We start from the raw sequence: 16,778 nt of genomic DNA on the forward strand, positions 1-16,778 counted from the left end.
AAGTCCCCTGGACGCTCCACGATTTTAGTGATTTTGAATGTTTTGACAACCACTTCTCGAGCATGTCACGCGATGTACTTACATCAAAGTAGAAGAACACACTGACGGTTATCAGGCTAGTGGCGAATACAGCAGGGAGGGGGAGAGCATGCAAACAATTTTTGTACCTACAGCAAGATAATGACCAAGATGAAGACGAGATTTTATTTAACTGATTCGTTATAGATCTATCACTCAATTGTACAGAGTATAATACATAGTCCGAAACAGTCTCACAGTCAGCTTAAACTTTGATTTCATTAAACCTCACTTAACTGTCCAACAGTGGGATTAGCAACAGCATCCTACTAGAGTGCCATCTTGCATATACATGTATGTTTATAATCTCATTGACATCTTTGTCAATTTATCCTACAGCTTAATGATTTTATAGAACAAAAATGGACTCATACAGAAAAGATAAGGTTTTCTCCACGGATATTTTTAGATAAGGTTTATTCCACAGATATTTTTAGAACATAGGGACTACTTTTTTGGCCTTTCACCCCTGATTGCGCCATTCAAGTCATTGGGTACGTAGTCGTTGGACGAGTTAACGAGTGTGTGTGTTTGCGAAGGATAATACACGGCTGAGCCGGGCCGAGCAGAGATAATCGGCCCGCAGAAAGCAAAACGGCCCGAGGGCTTAAGCGACCTGGGGCAGATTATCAACTGCCCGGCCCGGCTCAGCCGGGTATTTAACGTCTATAATATATATCTTACTTTTATACTACATTATAGATGGGCACAGGTTTTGAGTCATACAATCATACTATTTTGGTCCTTCACTAAAATTTATGAAGAACCAGCTTTCCGTACTTAATATTGTCATTGAATTGATTACGCAATTTATGACGTATCTCATGTGACGTAATTTAAATGTCGAAACAAGTTAGACGCTTTGGATTTAAGGACAACAACAATTCGGACTTGGATGGTTTTTATTTAACAGTTAAATATTTTTTAAGCATCGAACGATTAGTGTGTGTGTGTGTGTGTGTGTGTGTGTGTGTGTGTGTGTGTGTGTGTGTGTGTGTGTGTGTGTGTGTGTTTACGATGGATTATGAATGTGAATAACAGTTTTGGGATATAAAACTGGAATGAAACTGGTGAGTCTGCGTTTTCGATTTCGTTAGATTCAATGTCGAATGTACTCGAATAACGCGATGTTTTGTTGAACAATTGTCAATTGATGGATTAAATTTAAGAAAAGTATCAGTGAATTGTTCTTTAACTGTTCGAAGGAAATCGATGTTGAGTTAAAAGGGTAATTTCTTTGATGAATAAGTCGTTTCTTTGTCAGTCGATCAAAGAATGTCTATTCAAAAAGAATTTCCTGCTTGCATCCAGTGTGTTAAAATGGAAAAGATGGATGGCGATGAAGAAATGTGTCCAGAATTTTAACTCGTCATGGAAGCAAATTAAACTTTACGAAAATAAACATGGTTATTAGATCTAAACAACTTCACGTAGGTGTCTACGCCTACACATTTTGTAAATTTCAAAATGGCAGCCATTTTTGTTTTCGGTATTTTACAGTGATGAAACCAGAATTGTAGTTTGATCACAACCGTCTGTGTTCTACTTGAATGTGTAACATTTGGCACGCTGATTAAATTTGAATCGAGGCGTATAGCGATATTTTGTCTCGTTATTCTTCTTTTGCGTGGAATTCTTAAGGACTATTTCGAGTTCCGCAAACGGGAAAGATCACAATTAATATTACTACGCAATGTTAGATTCAGCTAATTTAGATCTAGTCTAATGTGTGTTTGCTTTTATTTTATAAATTCAAGACTACTATTTTTATTGCATCAGGAATAAATTAATAAAAAAAAATATTGTATGATAAATAGAATACTATGTTAGTGTGATTGTGTACTTAAATTTATTCCACTCGTCTCAGAAAGGCTTACAAGGCTCGGCAAGCCTCGCCATGTAAACCTTTCTTCACTCGTGGAATAAATTTTAGTACACAATCACACTAACATAGTATTCTCTATATCCTTATGTAGGAACAGTAATGCCGATGCATTTAATATTTCTTCTTTCATTGTTGACCTTGATTTGTTTTTGATATGTTTTAATGCAGAGATAGCTCTCTCCACGGAAATGTTGTGCACAAAAAAAGAAGAAAAATTAGTTTAAATAGGTGATTTATATATATTTAAGTGCGAAACATAAAATTAATTGACTTTACTTTGGCGATTGTAAGGCGGGGGGGGGGGGGCGTACGCTGCGTCCGCCCCCCCCCCCCTTGCATCCGCCTATATCTGCACATTAAGGTCATCCAGCTGTAAGCTGTGAATGTGCGAACGAAATGCAAGGATCAGATAAAGAAAAGTTGAGACCACAAATATGTACGTATACATGGACGGGCAAGTGCATGTCTGGATCCCCTCTCCTCCCTATAGGTCACAATATACTAAATAGTTTCCCTATATAATTCAATGTAAAAGCGACATCTTTAAGCGAAAATAAATGCCATATTTTGCACATAGAGACCCCCATACCCATACCTTTTCTTAAAGGCCATTCTAAGCGGAGTCGATTCGTGCAATAAAAAAGATATGTCATGTACGAACCAAGAAAGAATTTGTCAAAAGTCTAAATCGACTGTTTTTGCATCTTTTTTCCGGCCGTTTAATAGTGGAATGTTACCTCTTTCAGTGCAATGTTTTCCTTTAGTCTCAAAGTTTATCATATTTCAGAGATTTAGTAGTGAGCACCTATTCATGCCCTACTACTTTCTCCAAACAATAAAGCCAGAACTCTAGTTAAAAGTGTACAACATGCCTTCGAATCAACTATGATATTTTTTTAGAGAGTACAGCAACTTCATGAAACGGTGAAACGGTTATTTAGTATACTGTCACCTATATCTAAACACGGACTCTAGATGACAATATACGCTCCGTGATCTAAACAAGTGATAATACTTTGTACGACTGATAACCCGAACAGGTTAAATCAAGGGAAAAGTCTGATTTATTGCCCTTTGGTTAGAATAATATCTTGTCCGTTATCGTTCGTTTAACATCGTTTAGTAATCGTCCGTTTTCGCCTTCCGAAAATTGTCCATGAGTGAAGCGCATGATAATTTTCAATACCAGAATGCAATACGTGTGACGTAGGCACACTGTAGGATTAGATAAGAATGGCGGTGCGTTCGTTGTCGAATAACAGTTTGTTTCGTTAAGGCATTTTTAAGGAGTTGGGAACTTATCTTTTTGCCTTTTTTTACTGCAATAATCTAATTCGACATATACTTGATAGTATGGAGTTCTGAAATAACATTTAATTGTCAGAAATAGACCACATTTACGGATTTTATTTATCTTCCTTTGTTCCATTCAAGTCAACTCATGAACTGATGTAATGAAAAAACTAAGAATGGAATTAAAACAAGCCGTTGGACTAAGTTCTCCATAGCGCAAGGATTACGCCGAACACATGGAAGTTACAAGAACAAACACAAACCTAGTCCTTGTCCTGGGAATATTTTACTAATGTAATGTGCAGCGGCTTTGGATTATTATTTCCTTTGATTTAATCGTTGATTGTTAAACTAGTTATTATTTATGATTAAAATTAAACTAGCTGTGGTGTTTCATGCATTGTTTTTTACTAGTAGTAGTGGGGAAATATCGTTCCATGCAGGAATTAACGAATTTTTGTTCCCATGGTTGAACATTTATCAGTCGAAAAATTTTGAGAGCGCATAATTGTACCTGTTGGCAAACGTCCAACTTGTTGGCTCGTTGCCAGGTGAAATATTTACACTACACAGCACATAATTGCCTGCGGCAAAATTATTTATAGCTCATTTCGTTGTATCGCGTCGTTGCTTCCGCGCAGTAAATTAATTGGGGGATATTGTCAAGGTTATTATTGAATAGGCACGCCATGTATCGGCGAACATATCGACCAATGGTTTTAAACCTCGGCGCTCTGAAAAATGGGCGGACTAGGCGATCGATGTCAAGCTTTTAAGATATCTGCTGTATGAAGACGATGGTTGTTAGTGCAAATGCTACTGGTGCGGTGAAAGTAATATATCTCAGTGAATTGAATATAAATTTAAATCATGTTGGGTTCGGTTAACACAGGCCACGGATTTCAGCGTATAAATGACTTGATTAGTTGATTTGACTTAGTGAAGTTAACTTTCATACAAGTCCTCTTATATTTTAGCGATTTCTCCCCGTTTTATTTTGTAACATAAATACTTAAAAAGTTGAAAAAGGTTAATTGAATTTTATGTTATACGAATGACAGCGAAGCCGTGCTTCATCCTTTCTACATGAAAACAGTACTTAGTGTCTACATACTTACATCCTATTTACATTATCATGTATTCCAAACATCTTTCATGTGATAAACAACATAATTAAAGCCCAATGTTAAAAACAACATCAGATAAATGGCAGTCTTGTCATAATGAACAGTTGCGTTTTATATATGTTCATGGTGGGCCATTATGTATTCATATAATAATACTGTCGTTATTACTGCACACAAAACGGCGTTGCATAACAAACGACGAAGTATATCTTTACGTGAACACGTACTGCTATATCAATTCGATTGAAACGCACATGTAATATAACAATGTTTACGCGAAACATCAAAATGAACGAAGTGTTGTGGTTCACTAATTGATAAACGACAAAGATACATAGCAGAAATTGATTTTTATTAACGAAGAAAACTCCCTGCATAAAATATTGAATAATGTGCAATTACCACACACTAAGTGTTCAAATATTGAGTATCCCGCCGAGTCATATAAGTAACAATTAAACAACTAAACCACGCAGGCCACACGTGTTCGCTGTTTGCTTGAATTGCCAATCACCTATGTTTACTCTTTCCTTACGAGATAGATTGAAAATATATTTACATATAATAGTAACGTAGTTTATAAACCCCCCATATAAACCTTTACAAATAACATTGTATACAATTCCGAAAATACGTATGCCTATATCTCAAATGGCCATTTTAGTGAATCACTAAATATAAGCGGCTTTAATGCGGTATCAAATACCCGCAGAACGTTCAAAACAGGTTTATAAGGCTACATGTCTGACTGAAGTTTGCCCTTTACCTAAAGACATTGATAACAAGTATACGTTTGAGTCGACCCCTCGTAAGCTACACAGAATATTGCAGTCACATGGCATATGTGGTAAAGGAAGGTCACGTGGTAGTGACGTCACGCGGTTTGCATTGAAACTTTTTATCGGACTACCACTGAAATTGCTATGTGTAATGTGTTATTCAAACGAAAAAATGTCGGCGTGTTTGAAATTCATTTAGGGATGTAGCATATATAGGAGATGGTACGCGAAACACGGTACCTACTGGTAGGGAATTTACCCGAAAGTATAACAGAAAATGAAATAACGGAGTTTTTTAAACGGTGAGTAAAAGTGTTTCGTTGGACATAGCTGTGGATACTCGCTGTTCGTTGTAGTCAGACGAGACGATTTCATGATTGTTGTGCTGTATTCAGCAATGGCTGATCTAGAGCGGGTAGAAACTTGAACAATGATTTGAACTGCGTGCATTTTTCACTGGTGGTGTGTTTAATTCAATGTCTTAATTGGTATTTAATTGCCAATTATGATATAGTTAATGTATGAAACGTATAATACAATGATCTCTTTCTTGACAAAGCATTGCAAGAACACAAACGGACAGAAACACGCTTTCTTCGGATGTAAACAAATCTTTTACGATAATAAATAATTGCTTTTGAATTGCTATGTATATTTCTATATCTCATCAAAACATTTTTGAATTAATTTGTAATACCCGCGAGGGGAGTCCGGCAGTATTTAAAGTCTAAAGATAGAAGTGTGAACTGTTCGTCTTAGTGTGCACATTTATTATATTTACTAGGGATTTCGATTGAAGGCTTATTTCTGCATTTTAATGCAGGCATTTTGAAATTTGCTCACTTTTGACTTCTGTGAATAATCTTAATTGCATTCATTCTGATGCATATTTTATGTTACCAAGAAGCTAATCTTAAATGTACCTTATATAATAAAAGTTCGTTTTTAGCTCTGCTGTTTTCGGAGAAAACCCCAGGTATTGTCATAGCCAGATCGTCGTCTGGCGTCCTGTGTCAGCCGTCCGCTTTGTGCGAAAACCTAAACATAGGCTCTAAAATCAAAGTACTTCCACATACAACTTTGAAACTTCATATGTAGATGCACCTTGATGAACTCTACATGCCACACCCATTTTTTTGGGTTACTAGGTCGAAGGTCAAGGTCACTTCCAGGTTTTTTTTTACTAAGAAAGTGACGCCGATATTCGGCGTCTTCCCCTACCAGAATATTTCCCCTAAAAATATAATTTCCCCTCCAAATTTTTTTTCCACCAAAATATAATATTTTACCCTCAAAGAAATGTTTTTTTTTCTTTTGGGAAGTCGACACTTATCCAATTTGTACCATGTACAACGATCTCGCTCTCTCTCTCTCTCTCCCCCCGACGAATACTCAAATCTTGGAATACCAGTTATTCTAAATATAGCTCTTAAATTACGTCATGGAAACCGGGAAACTAATCGTATTAATCATGTGACTATTTTACTGGATTCCGGTCTTGCGCGAGAAGGGTGTTTCGTCAATTAATTATCGGAAACCAGTCGAATTTTCATCCGGGTTATGTTAAAGCCAATATATAAACGTTAAAACAGAAAAAAGTCTCACAATTGGCGTTCATACACAAACAAAATAAAACGTTCAGACTCGGAAAATATTAATTGCGTCGACGCATTTTTTTGAGAATGAATCATCAAAAACCATTGAAACCCAGCAGGATTCGGAGGTATTTGTAATAAACATCGAACATTGTGAAAGGGAAAGTAAACAATCGGCAGCTGCTGCACCTTCCCTTCCAATACTGTAGCAGATCTAAATCATCTACCCATTCATCATGAAATTGAAATCACAATATTGACATCGTCGCCCGGCCCCAGTTGAAAACATTTCCCATTATTAGATCTACCCCTGCAACTTTATTTAAGACTTTGACTTTAATGTCATACTTGTTCATGTGTTTAAGAACAAAAAGGTCAGAGACATGCCTCTTTTTCTAAAAAAAACAATCCTGAAGTATGAAGGTGAGTTATAGACATAGAAATGAACAGTTTTGATTTTTTTCCCCAAATATGTCTCTTTCGCGCTCTATTTTTCCCTTTTACCCAGCGTCTAGCGTCTTCCCCTTTTTCTAAAAAAAACCCTGACTTCTGACAAGCTTTCATTTATTTAAACTGCATCCACAGCCCAGCGTTGGCACCCGCTATGTGGTGCTCTTGTTTGAATTGTATCTAACTCAAATGTATTCAAAACAACTTATTTGTTCTAAAATAGTAAACAACTTTAAAAAAATCTTGCCTTGAATTACAAGGGCCAGGGTTCGATTGTTGCATAATGCATTAATCCAACTTTCAGCTACTGATCATCCAGGTCACTTGGAATTGCAACTGGTTAAGGCTTTTTTCATGAAAACTCACCGCCTCAAATCCAGATGAAACTGCTATACATGCCAAATGTTTAGCCAGTTTTTATTCGTCAACTTCATATCAATTTGCATCAGTAAAGTCAATTGAAAGTTCAATAGTTGCACTGTAAAGGTACTGGCAAATAGCACAATAAAATATATTTAGAAGTTATAATGTCAGTGTTTTTTCCCCACCATGTTGGGAATGGGACTTGGTCCCTTTGGATTGTGAAAATTCACAGCGTTTTGACTAAAACTGGGAAATAAGTGTTTTTTCTGTTGTTTTGCTTAAAAATGCTATACAATTGAAAATAGTGTTTTCAGTATTACATTTACTAAGGTTACTTATATGGATGGGAAATTAAAAAAAATATTGAGATCTAAAAAACAATGTTTGGGGGAAACCTTTCATGATGATGATGTGGAATTTTTAACTCCCATTTGGGAAAAATATATTCTTTTTTCCAATGGGGTCGATTACCAGACCAGAATTTGAATGAAAAAAAAAACACTGAATGCTATACACTGTTTTTCCTTCTTTGAGACACCCCGAATATCAGCCTTTTCCCCTTGACGTATTTTTCCCCTCTTACAGAGATTTTCCCCAAAACAATGATATCTAAAAAAGACCCCTTATTTTCCCAACAAATCCCGTGTTTCGCTTGATTTTTTTCCAATGAAAGACCCCCCCCACCAATTTTTTTTAGATCTCAATATTTTGTTAATCTCCCATTCATATAAAGTTCAACTTTAGTAAATACAATACTAAAAAAATGCATTTTCCCAATTCATAGGGACCCGGCGCCATTCTCAAAATGGTGAAAAAAACACCAGTGCCCCAGATAATTATTTGGGAAATAGAGTTTTCGACCATTGATTTTGAAAAATAGGGTGATACCATTCTTGAAATAGGTTGAAATGAGTTATACCAAGAAATATCTTTAAAAAAGATATACGGCGTTGATTGTGGTCGATGTTTATCAATGATCAAAAGTTATCTCTATGAGATAAAAAGTAGCGGATGCCTTTTTTCTGCGCAGTTCTTAGCTACATCATAAGCAAATCAATTACGGGGTGTTGCGCCAGATTTCGTGGCTTATTATGCTTTATGTGATATTATTACTCAGATATCTATATTTACAGAATAGAAAAACACAAGAAACATGAAAATAAACGAGTGCATATAGGTCAGCCGGCAATACTCAAATCTTATTTAATTGCATAATTATAGTATAGTGAATTATTGTGCTCATGCTTAATAAACTGGTCTAAATGGATAAATATTTCTAATTAATTTTATCAAAATTGGTCCTTATCATGCCAATGTTGAAACCATATTAAAAATCGATGATTGACATACCACAATAATATCGCCGAATATCTTTATTTAGTATCTTTCTGATCAAAACAGACTTCAAGTGCACAAAGTTTACGAGACGGCGTTTATATAAAGATTTCTGCAACTGACCGCAAACTGACAAACTGACCTTGATACCTTGCGGATTGGAATGCAATGCATTACAGTCACTACGTTATTGTCAGTAAGACCGGTGTAACACAATGATCGCAACCCCTTCTGCGAACTCCGACGATGAACTGTATATAAACTATGACTTTCACAAATAGCCGCTTATTGACCCGAAACCTCGCGGGTTGAAATGCAATGCAAGTAAGTACTAAATATGACAACATAGCCTTTAGTATAAACGCTTTTGCACTGGTAATTCTCTGAAAATAAAAGGTGAACGCACAAACTGTATTTATGTCGAAAATTGATTGTAAAACTGTTCTATCTATTGAGCCTTTTCATTAGAGATAAAATTGTTTCATGCAGTAAAACAGTGTTACAAAGACGCGGATATGTTTCCAATGTTCTGGTGTTATACTCAAATCAGCCAATGGAATAAATGAAGTGTATTCATTCGTACCTAGCCGTGGGAAATTTTATTTGTGTATTATTGGACCCTTACAAAGGTCAAGTCAGGGTGAAAAGCTGGCTTAATACAGCTTACGCCGAAAAATGCATCCTTGAAATCATTTGATCTGTTACCGTAAAACGTTGTGTATAACGCGCATTTATGTATAACGCGCATCTACTTTTTAAAGCTAAAAAATCGGGAAAAAAAGTTTTTGAAGCAAAAAAATCGGGGGAAAAATTCCGTACCGCAGGCTAACTGAAAATCGTTAGATTTACATTTCCGATCTTACTTTTTCTTTTACTGCTTCAATTATAAATTATTTTTAAGACGATAATGATACAACTAGTTGGTGTTTTTTTAAATCATATGCGTAAAAATAAATGTTTGGATTTAAATGAATTATGCATGAAATGCACACTTTCCACGAGGATACCATCAAGGTTTTCATCATATGTCTCCGAAGTAACTGTCCACGATTTTATCGTGGAGTACACATAACGGATGGATTAGTTATAACTAAGAAACTGACATTATTGATTGGTATTGTCACCTGGTTATTCATGCATGACTAATTCACAACCGCGCGTTTTATTTACAATGCCGATATCATGCGTTCTTTTCGAGTGTCTAAAATTGACAGGAGACTTTAACGACTCAAACTTCTCAACACCATCACATTACTGGCGATAAACAAACAATGGAGGTGTGAAGCCGTTTGCCGGTTCGCATGCTTTGATAATAGCCCAGCTACACAAAACTTGACAGGTGACGCAAATTGCTCAATAATCACATCCTCAATCTTGACAAGACGTATGAAAACGTGTAAACAAACACAGCATCAATTTTATTAACACATTTGAAAAGCAAGAAAAATAATCTTAAATATATCGGGAAATACCTTGCCGACATACTATTGTAAATGGACAAGTGCCCCCAAATAAATTGTGTAACCCTAGTACAGTAGGGTATAATATTGTGGGAAAAGTAAACAATAACATTTAAATAAAAATGGCTTCCTCGTTTTTCATTCTCTTCTTCAAATTGATTTGATTTCAATGCTCTGTACGTACCTGAAAAAAGATAGAAAATATATATGTTAACTTAATAATGTTTGTTCATCTTATTCAGATCGTCAATATAACACTATTATTAACATAGTTACAGTTAAAACACCGGAAAACAGAATGATGCGAATTACCGCTACTGGGTAACTGACAGCGAAAAAATGTCTTGGCATGGCTGTAGTTGTGCATAACGCGCATCAAGTTTTTAAAATGAAATTTTGGGGTAAAAAAGTGCGCCTTATACACAACTTTTTACGGTACTTCTGTTGAAGATACACACTTGTATAGATTCAATAAAACTGAAAACTCATAATCATAATTAACTTTAATAAACTGATGTTTCATAACATCATTAATCCTTGAAACTGTCAATTATATAAACTTAACACTTTAACATGAATGATTCAGCACTTATTGGCTCTTGCTTTATTGTATCGAAAAAGTTGGCGATCAACTGATATTTTGGTGCAGCAATAGGGATGTCTTTCGACCTCTCCTAGACATGTTTATTTTGCATCATAATAGAAACTGAAAGTACAGAAGCTTTACAAATACATGCACAATGAGTGACGGATTAAGTCAGATTGAAAACCCATGTATGTCGTCGTAAATAATTTGGTCAGACGCTTTATTTAACTATGAAATCCACTTGCAGAGCGTTTTAATAACTTTGACTGTTTTCCTGTTCCATCATTCAGGCGCGTTAAGATAATCATTCTAAGAGAAAATACAGAAAATGAGCAAAGCATTTTCGATCGAAGCTATTGTATAGTACGCATCAAATTTGAAAAATTTGCGTTTAAGTCAAATTGATTTTGTTTTCAATATGCCATGATATTGTATTTCTTGCGTTTTTCAAAATTTTAATAGGGTGAAAGACGCAGATATGCTGCTTATCTGGGGCACTGTTCATATTTCATTGAATGTCATCAGTTTTTACTATCAATATTTCAGTATTTGAAGCACAGTAATTACTCTTAATACTTTCTTTCAATAATAAGTTTTTTTATAATGTGCTCTTATCATCGAGTGCACGCTTTTTTCAGATTGATTTTTCTCATGTTTCGTCAAAAATCTACCATTGATTCTTTAATGAAATTATTTCATCACAGTGCATAATTTAAAGATATACAAGTACCATTTATAAACTCCACAAAGTCCTGTGTCTCAAACACTTACGTTGAGGATAAAAATTTAACAAAAACTGAAGAACTTGCCTCTCAAGTGGCTTTTTATGCCTCCGGTATGGTGGCAAATAGAAGTTGAACTGTCCATCTGTCAGTCTGTGCGTACAGGTTTTTTTTTTGGCCCGATTTTATAGCCGAAATTCGGCTATGTTCCCAATCCCAAAAAGTATACTTTTTTCCCAAAATGTGGCAAATAATTCCCAATTTCCAAAAAAAAATTAAATTTTTTTTTTTTTTTTTTTTTTAGAAAGAAGTCTAATGTGTATTTTATCTCAATTTTAATTCAATTACATCTAACAAAGTATTATATGATTTTGTTCTTTTAATTTGAATGATTATAAAAAGTTATATCAAATTTAGTATTTCCCTAATCAGTGGACTTTTCGGGTGAAAAAAAGGCTAATGAATTTATTTTCCCAAATTCATGAAAATGCCGATAAAATTCCCAATTCCAAAGCCATGGGCAATCTTCCCAAAAAGTGGAAAAAAAACTGGCGTACGTCCGAAAACTTTAACATTGGCCATAACTTTTGCAATATTGAAGATAGCAACTTGATATTTGGCATGCATGTGTATCTCGTGGTCCGCTCGAAAGTGCCCTTTTGCCAAAATACTGCGCGTTCAAAGTGCCCTTTTGACAAAAAAGCCCCCCCCCCCCCCCCCACACCCTTTTCAAATCCTAGCTGAAGCACTGCGTGGAGCTGCACATTTTGAGTGGTCAGGTTTTTTTCCACTTTTTGGGAAGATAGCCAACGGCTTTGGAATTAGGAATTTTATCAGCATTTTCATGAAATTGGGAAAATAAATTCATTAGCCTTTTTATTTCAAACGAAAAGTCCACTGATTCGGGAAATACTAAATTTGATATAACTTGTTATAATCATTCAAGTTAAAAGAAAAAAAAAAGATAAAATACTTTGTTAGATGTAATTGAATTAAAATTGAGATAAAATACGCATTAGACGCTTTTTCTTTTCTTTTTTATTGGAAATTGGGAATGTTTTGCCACATTTTGGGAAAAAAGTATACCTTTTGGGATTGGGAACATAGCCGAATTTCGGCTATAAAATCGGGCCCAAAAACCCTGGACTGGTGAAAGATCAAGGTCATCCTTCAAGGTCAAAGGTCAAATATATGGCTTCAAAGCGGCGCAATAGGGGGCATTGTGTTTCCGACAAACACATCTCTTGTTAGCTCGGCTGTTTTCAGGGAAAACCCAAGGTAGTGTCATAGCCAGCTCGTGCTAAAACCTTCACATTGTCTCTAAAATCAAAGTGCTCTCCTGCAACTTTGAAACTTTATATTATGTAGATGCACCTCGATAAGTTCTACATGCCACGCCCATTTTTGGGTCACTAGGTCAAAGGTCAAGGTCACGTTGACCTCTAAAAAAATTAAAAACTCTGACAATCTATTCTTTCATTTATTCAAAACTGCACCCGCAGACGAGCGTTGACACCTACTATGCAATGCTCTTGTTTTCTATGTTATCAAAGTGCAATATGTATTTCGAAGTATCCTGATTTCCAATGTTGCGATCTCACTGGGTAACTAAATTTCTGTAATTGAAATTAGCCTCAGCCAAAACCAACTGCATTGGCACATTTTGAATGTACTGTAGGATTGCTAGTAACATATTCTTGGTCTTCAGTAAGTATATAATAATGAACCAGAAGAAAAGGGGTGTATTTTGGAGTCAACCTGTCCTTCCGTACACAAAAACTTGTCTGCATGTACGCTCCTGGCTATACTTTTTCATGTACCCTGGTATAACATTCAGATGTGTTGGATTGTTAAGTCATACTTAACATAAAGCTGTGCATAATTATGTGATTTCATTAGTCTGTGGTATTATAAATCTTTGATTGAAGTTTTGGATCATTTTAGTGTATAACAATAAATAGGATAAAGCATACAGATACCTGTTTGTAACTGTAAATAAGACTTATTCCCACAGATCTGTTCCCAAAATGTACAAATACCCACTAATTTAATATGGACAGGGATTTTTTCACCTGCGTGTCCAGTGTCTTGGAATCACAAAAACCTCTGTGGATGCAATGTTTCAAATTATGTGAGTCCCAAAAATGCATTGAAATTCTTAAAAAATAATATTGTTTAATATTTGGACTCATTCTTTCAATTCAGGGACTCATAGATTTGCAAGTTATTGAGTGCCAGGACTCAGATGAGAACATTTGTAAAAATATCACTGTATGGAATTGTCAATTTAAATAAGGTACAGCTAGACTAGGCCAAAAAAGAACCAACATTTTTAACTTGATTGAAAAAATTTGTGTCGTTAATTTAAAGACTTTAAAGAAATCCACTGTAGACAAAAGTTACATTCATAATTGACTTAAAATATCCAGGGTGTAAAAAATTATACAAGTAACTCGCCCTATTATCAACCCAAAGTTGTTGTTTTGTGGTCGCTGTTTGTTTCAGTTTTAATCATCAAATAAAGATTAGTAATCCATGTGCAAATAAATTTTGTAAATTTTGAGATCTTAACATTAGCAGTGTATATTCAAAATTTACCATCACATATTATATAAATTACAGTGCTCCAGCTAGACCTAAAATAGAAGGGCGCCGCGCCCTGCCCTCCCGAACCTCCGCCCTGCCCCCCCCCCCCCCCCCCCCGAACCTTCGCAATGCCCCTCCCCCCCCAAAAAAAAATTTTTTTTTTTTTTTTTTTTTCTACATATGATTATTCATACATCTCTTATTACATTGTAATTACTTTAATCCTCATTGTAGACATTATATTTGAATGGTTTAATAATAATGGGAATAATACAATTATTTATAACATATAAATTAACATGCAATAGGAAGCATTCCAGAAACACCCGTGCGCTCATACGTGCCCTTTTTACAAAAAACTGCGCGTCGAAAGTGCCGTTTTGACAAAATACTGCGCGTCGAAAGTGCCCTTTTGACAAAAAAGCCCCCCTGCCCTTTTCAAATCCTAGCTGGAGCACTGATATAGCTATGTTTCAGTTATAAACAGTGTGATGCATTATATAGAACAAAAAAGCAACACAGTGACGTTCTAATCACCTGACATTCAGACGCATGAAGCACTTTTACAAAATCAAAGCACCGACTGAAATGGGATCACATAAGTTTTTCTGAAATCATATTTTCTAAGTGTAAGTTCAAGTCACCAATTCAAGTCGGAAAATGAATTGTACCAATCTGAATACGTTTTTATCACGCTTGCAATTTAGTAATCCATCTTTAACTAACATATCTGAATCTGAAGAAGCAAGTGTATCCAAATATGTGACAGAATTAATTTATTAGATACCAGTAATGTAGAAAAGCAGTGGTTTTGTCCATATACATAGTTTACTGATAGGATCTTTTCCAATAAATGAACAATTCCACAAAAGTTTAGTTTTCCCAAATGGATCAAACAAATCCCTACAATTAAAAAATGTGGACAATAATAAAACAATATACTGTACTACCGGTATACAACATAGCAGTCCTCCTAATTATACATTTTTAGAAGTAGAAATAAGAATACAAAGCTTAGATAAAACAGATGATCTATTATGGATTGAGGTGCATACATAACAAGGGAACTCTGCCAATCACACAATAAATGTCTGTTATGAATTTGCTAAAATATTCGCTTATAATTTGCAGTTTTGCTTCATTGTTTGACAATATCAAATTACTGGTACCACAACAATGATATCTAAAAATCGATAAGACCAATCTTTTGAGGATCAGCAAAAATCAATACCCAGTAGTTACAGGCCTAAACATTGAGCTAAAGTTTCAATCAAATCTGTTTACCAGCTAACTGCTGGTAGCCAATCAATATCTGCAAACATGTCAAATCTTTTTATCAGTAAAACATAGTCAAATACAGACTGGATTTAGATACCTTTATTACTCCCAAATATCTCTCAGTACATTTACATAGATGTGACGTCTGTTGCATGTACCTTTATATTAATTTTATTTTGATGTTACTGATAATGATACTTGCCAATTGGTATTGAATGATGGAAAGTTTAACATAAGCATGAAGCCATATTGTTCAATTAAATATTCCTTCAAAGTACTATAATATGACTATTTTAGTAGGACTTAGTACTGGTTGTACATAACTTCCCAAATCTATGTTTTATCAAACTTCCTACATCAGTGGAATAGAAGGTCACACTTCCAATTTTCAATGCTTAAAGCTAGCCAAATAAAACATGCTTTACATATTTCCTGATTTATTAATATGTTTCTCACATTTATAGTTAACTATAAAATGTACAGACGTTCTAGCTGATTTGCTTCATCAAGGTCATTAATAATACATTTTGCTTTATGATAAATAAAAAGTGTGGTGTAGGCTGGCAGTAATTGACATTTTTTCATTCTCGGTGCTATACATGTAATTGTTGTAAGAAATATAGTTAATGAGCCGTGATCTGTGATAAAGGGGTTTAATGCATGTTTGTAAAATGTCGTCCCAGATTAGCCTCTGTGGACTGCTTTTATGATATTTTCTGTTTATAAAAAGTATATTCTAAGCAAAGATCCAGTTTGGACAGAAAGCGTTGTTCCTGATTAGCCTGTGCGGACTGCACAGGCTTATCTTGGATGCCTTTTTGCACAAATCCATTAAATCCCCTTTTCACAGTGCAAGGTTCGAATAATTTAAGCAATCAAGAAAGGAATACCAGTTTTTTTACAGTTTAATGTTCTATTATAAAATCATTATTTGCTTAATGTTATAATGAAACGGGTTTCAATCTTGTTACTGTCTTGAACTCTTATTTTATGCAAATTTTCTCATTTAAAACTTATATTCCTTTCAGGCTGTGATTATTATTCAATTATTGAAGTTTAATTGCTGTAAATTTAACGTTCAATGTGCCAGTTATGAAAAAATCAGAAATATAGGAATACCTTGTCAGTTTTTAGGATATAAAGTTTCTTTGTTAAAGATTTCAAAGACTAAAATTGTGAAAACACCGACACATTTTGTCTTCCCAAATCCTCCATTTTAGATAATGTTCAAATACCATTTT

General features: G+C 34.9%; 1 protein-coding gene across 1 annotated transcript in view; it reads left to right on the forward strand.

Annotated features, from left to right (window-relative positions):
• The first annotated feature begins 5,214 nt into the window (after positions 1-5,214).
• LOC127830950 (msx2-interacting protein-like) overlaps positions 5,215-16,778 on the forward strand; it is a 63,164-nt gene continuing 51,600 nt past the window's right edge. The window contains exon 1 of the mRNA XM_052355893.1: positions 5,215-5,464. Coding sequence (XP_052211853.1) covers positions 5,382-5,464 — 83 coding nt within the window. The 5' untranslated portion in view covers positions 5,215-5,381. The remainder of the gene's footprint in view (positions 5,465-16,778) is intronic.

Source organism: Dreissena polymorpha, chromosome 5 (assembly GCF_020536995.1).
Source record: "Dreissena polymorpha isolate Duluth1 chromosome 5, UMN_Dpol_1.0, whole genome shotgun sequence".
Taxonomy (NCBI): Eukaryota; Metazoa; Mollusca; class Bivalvia; order Myida; family Dreissenidae; genus Dreissena; species Dreissena polymorpha.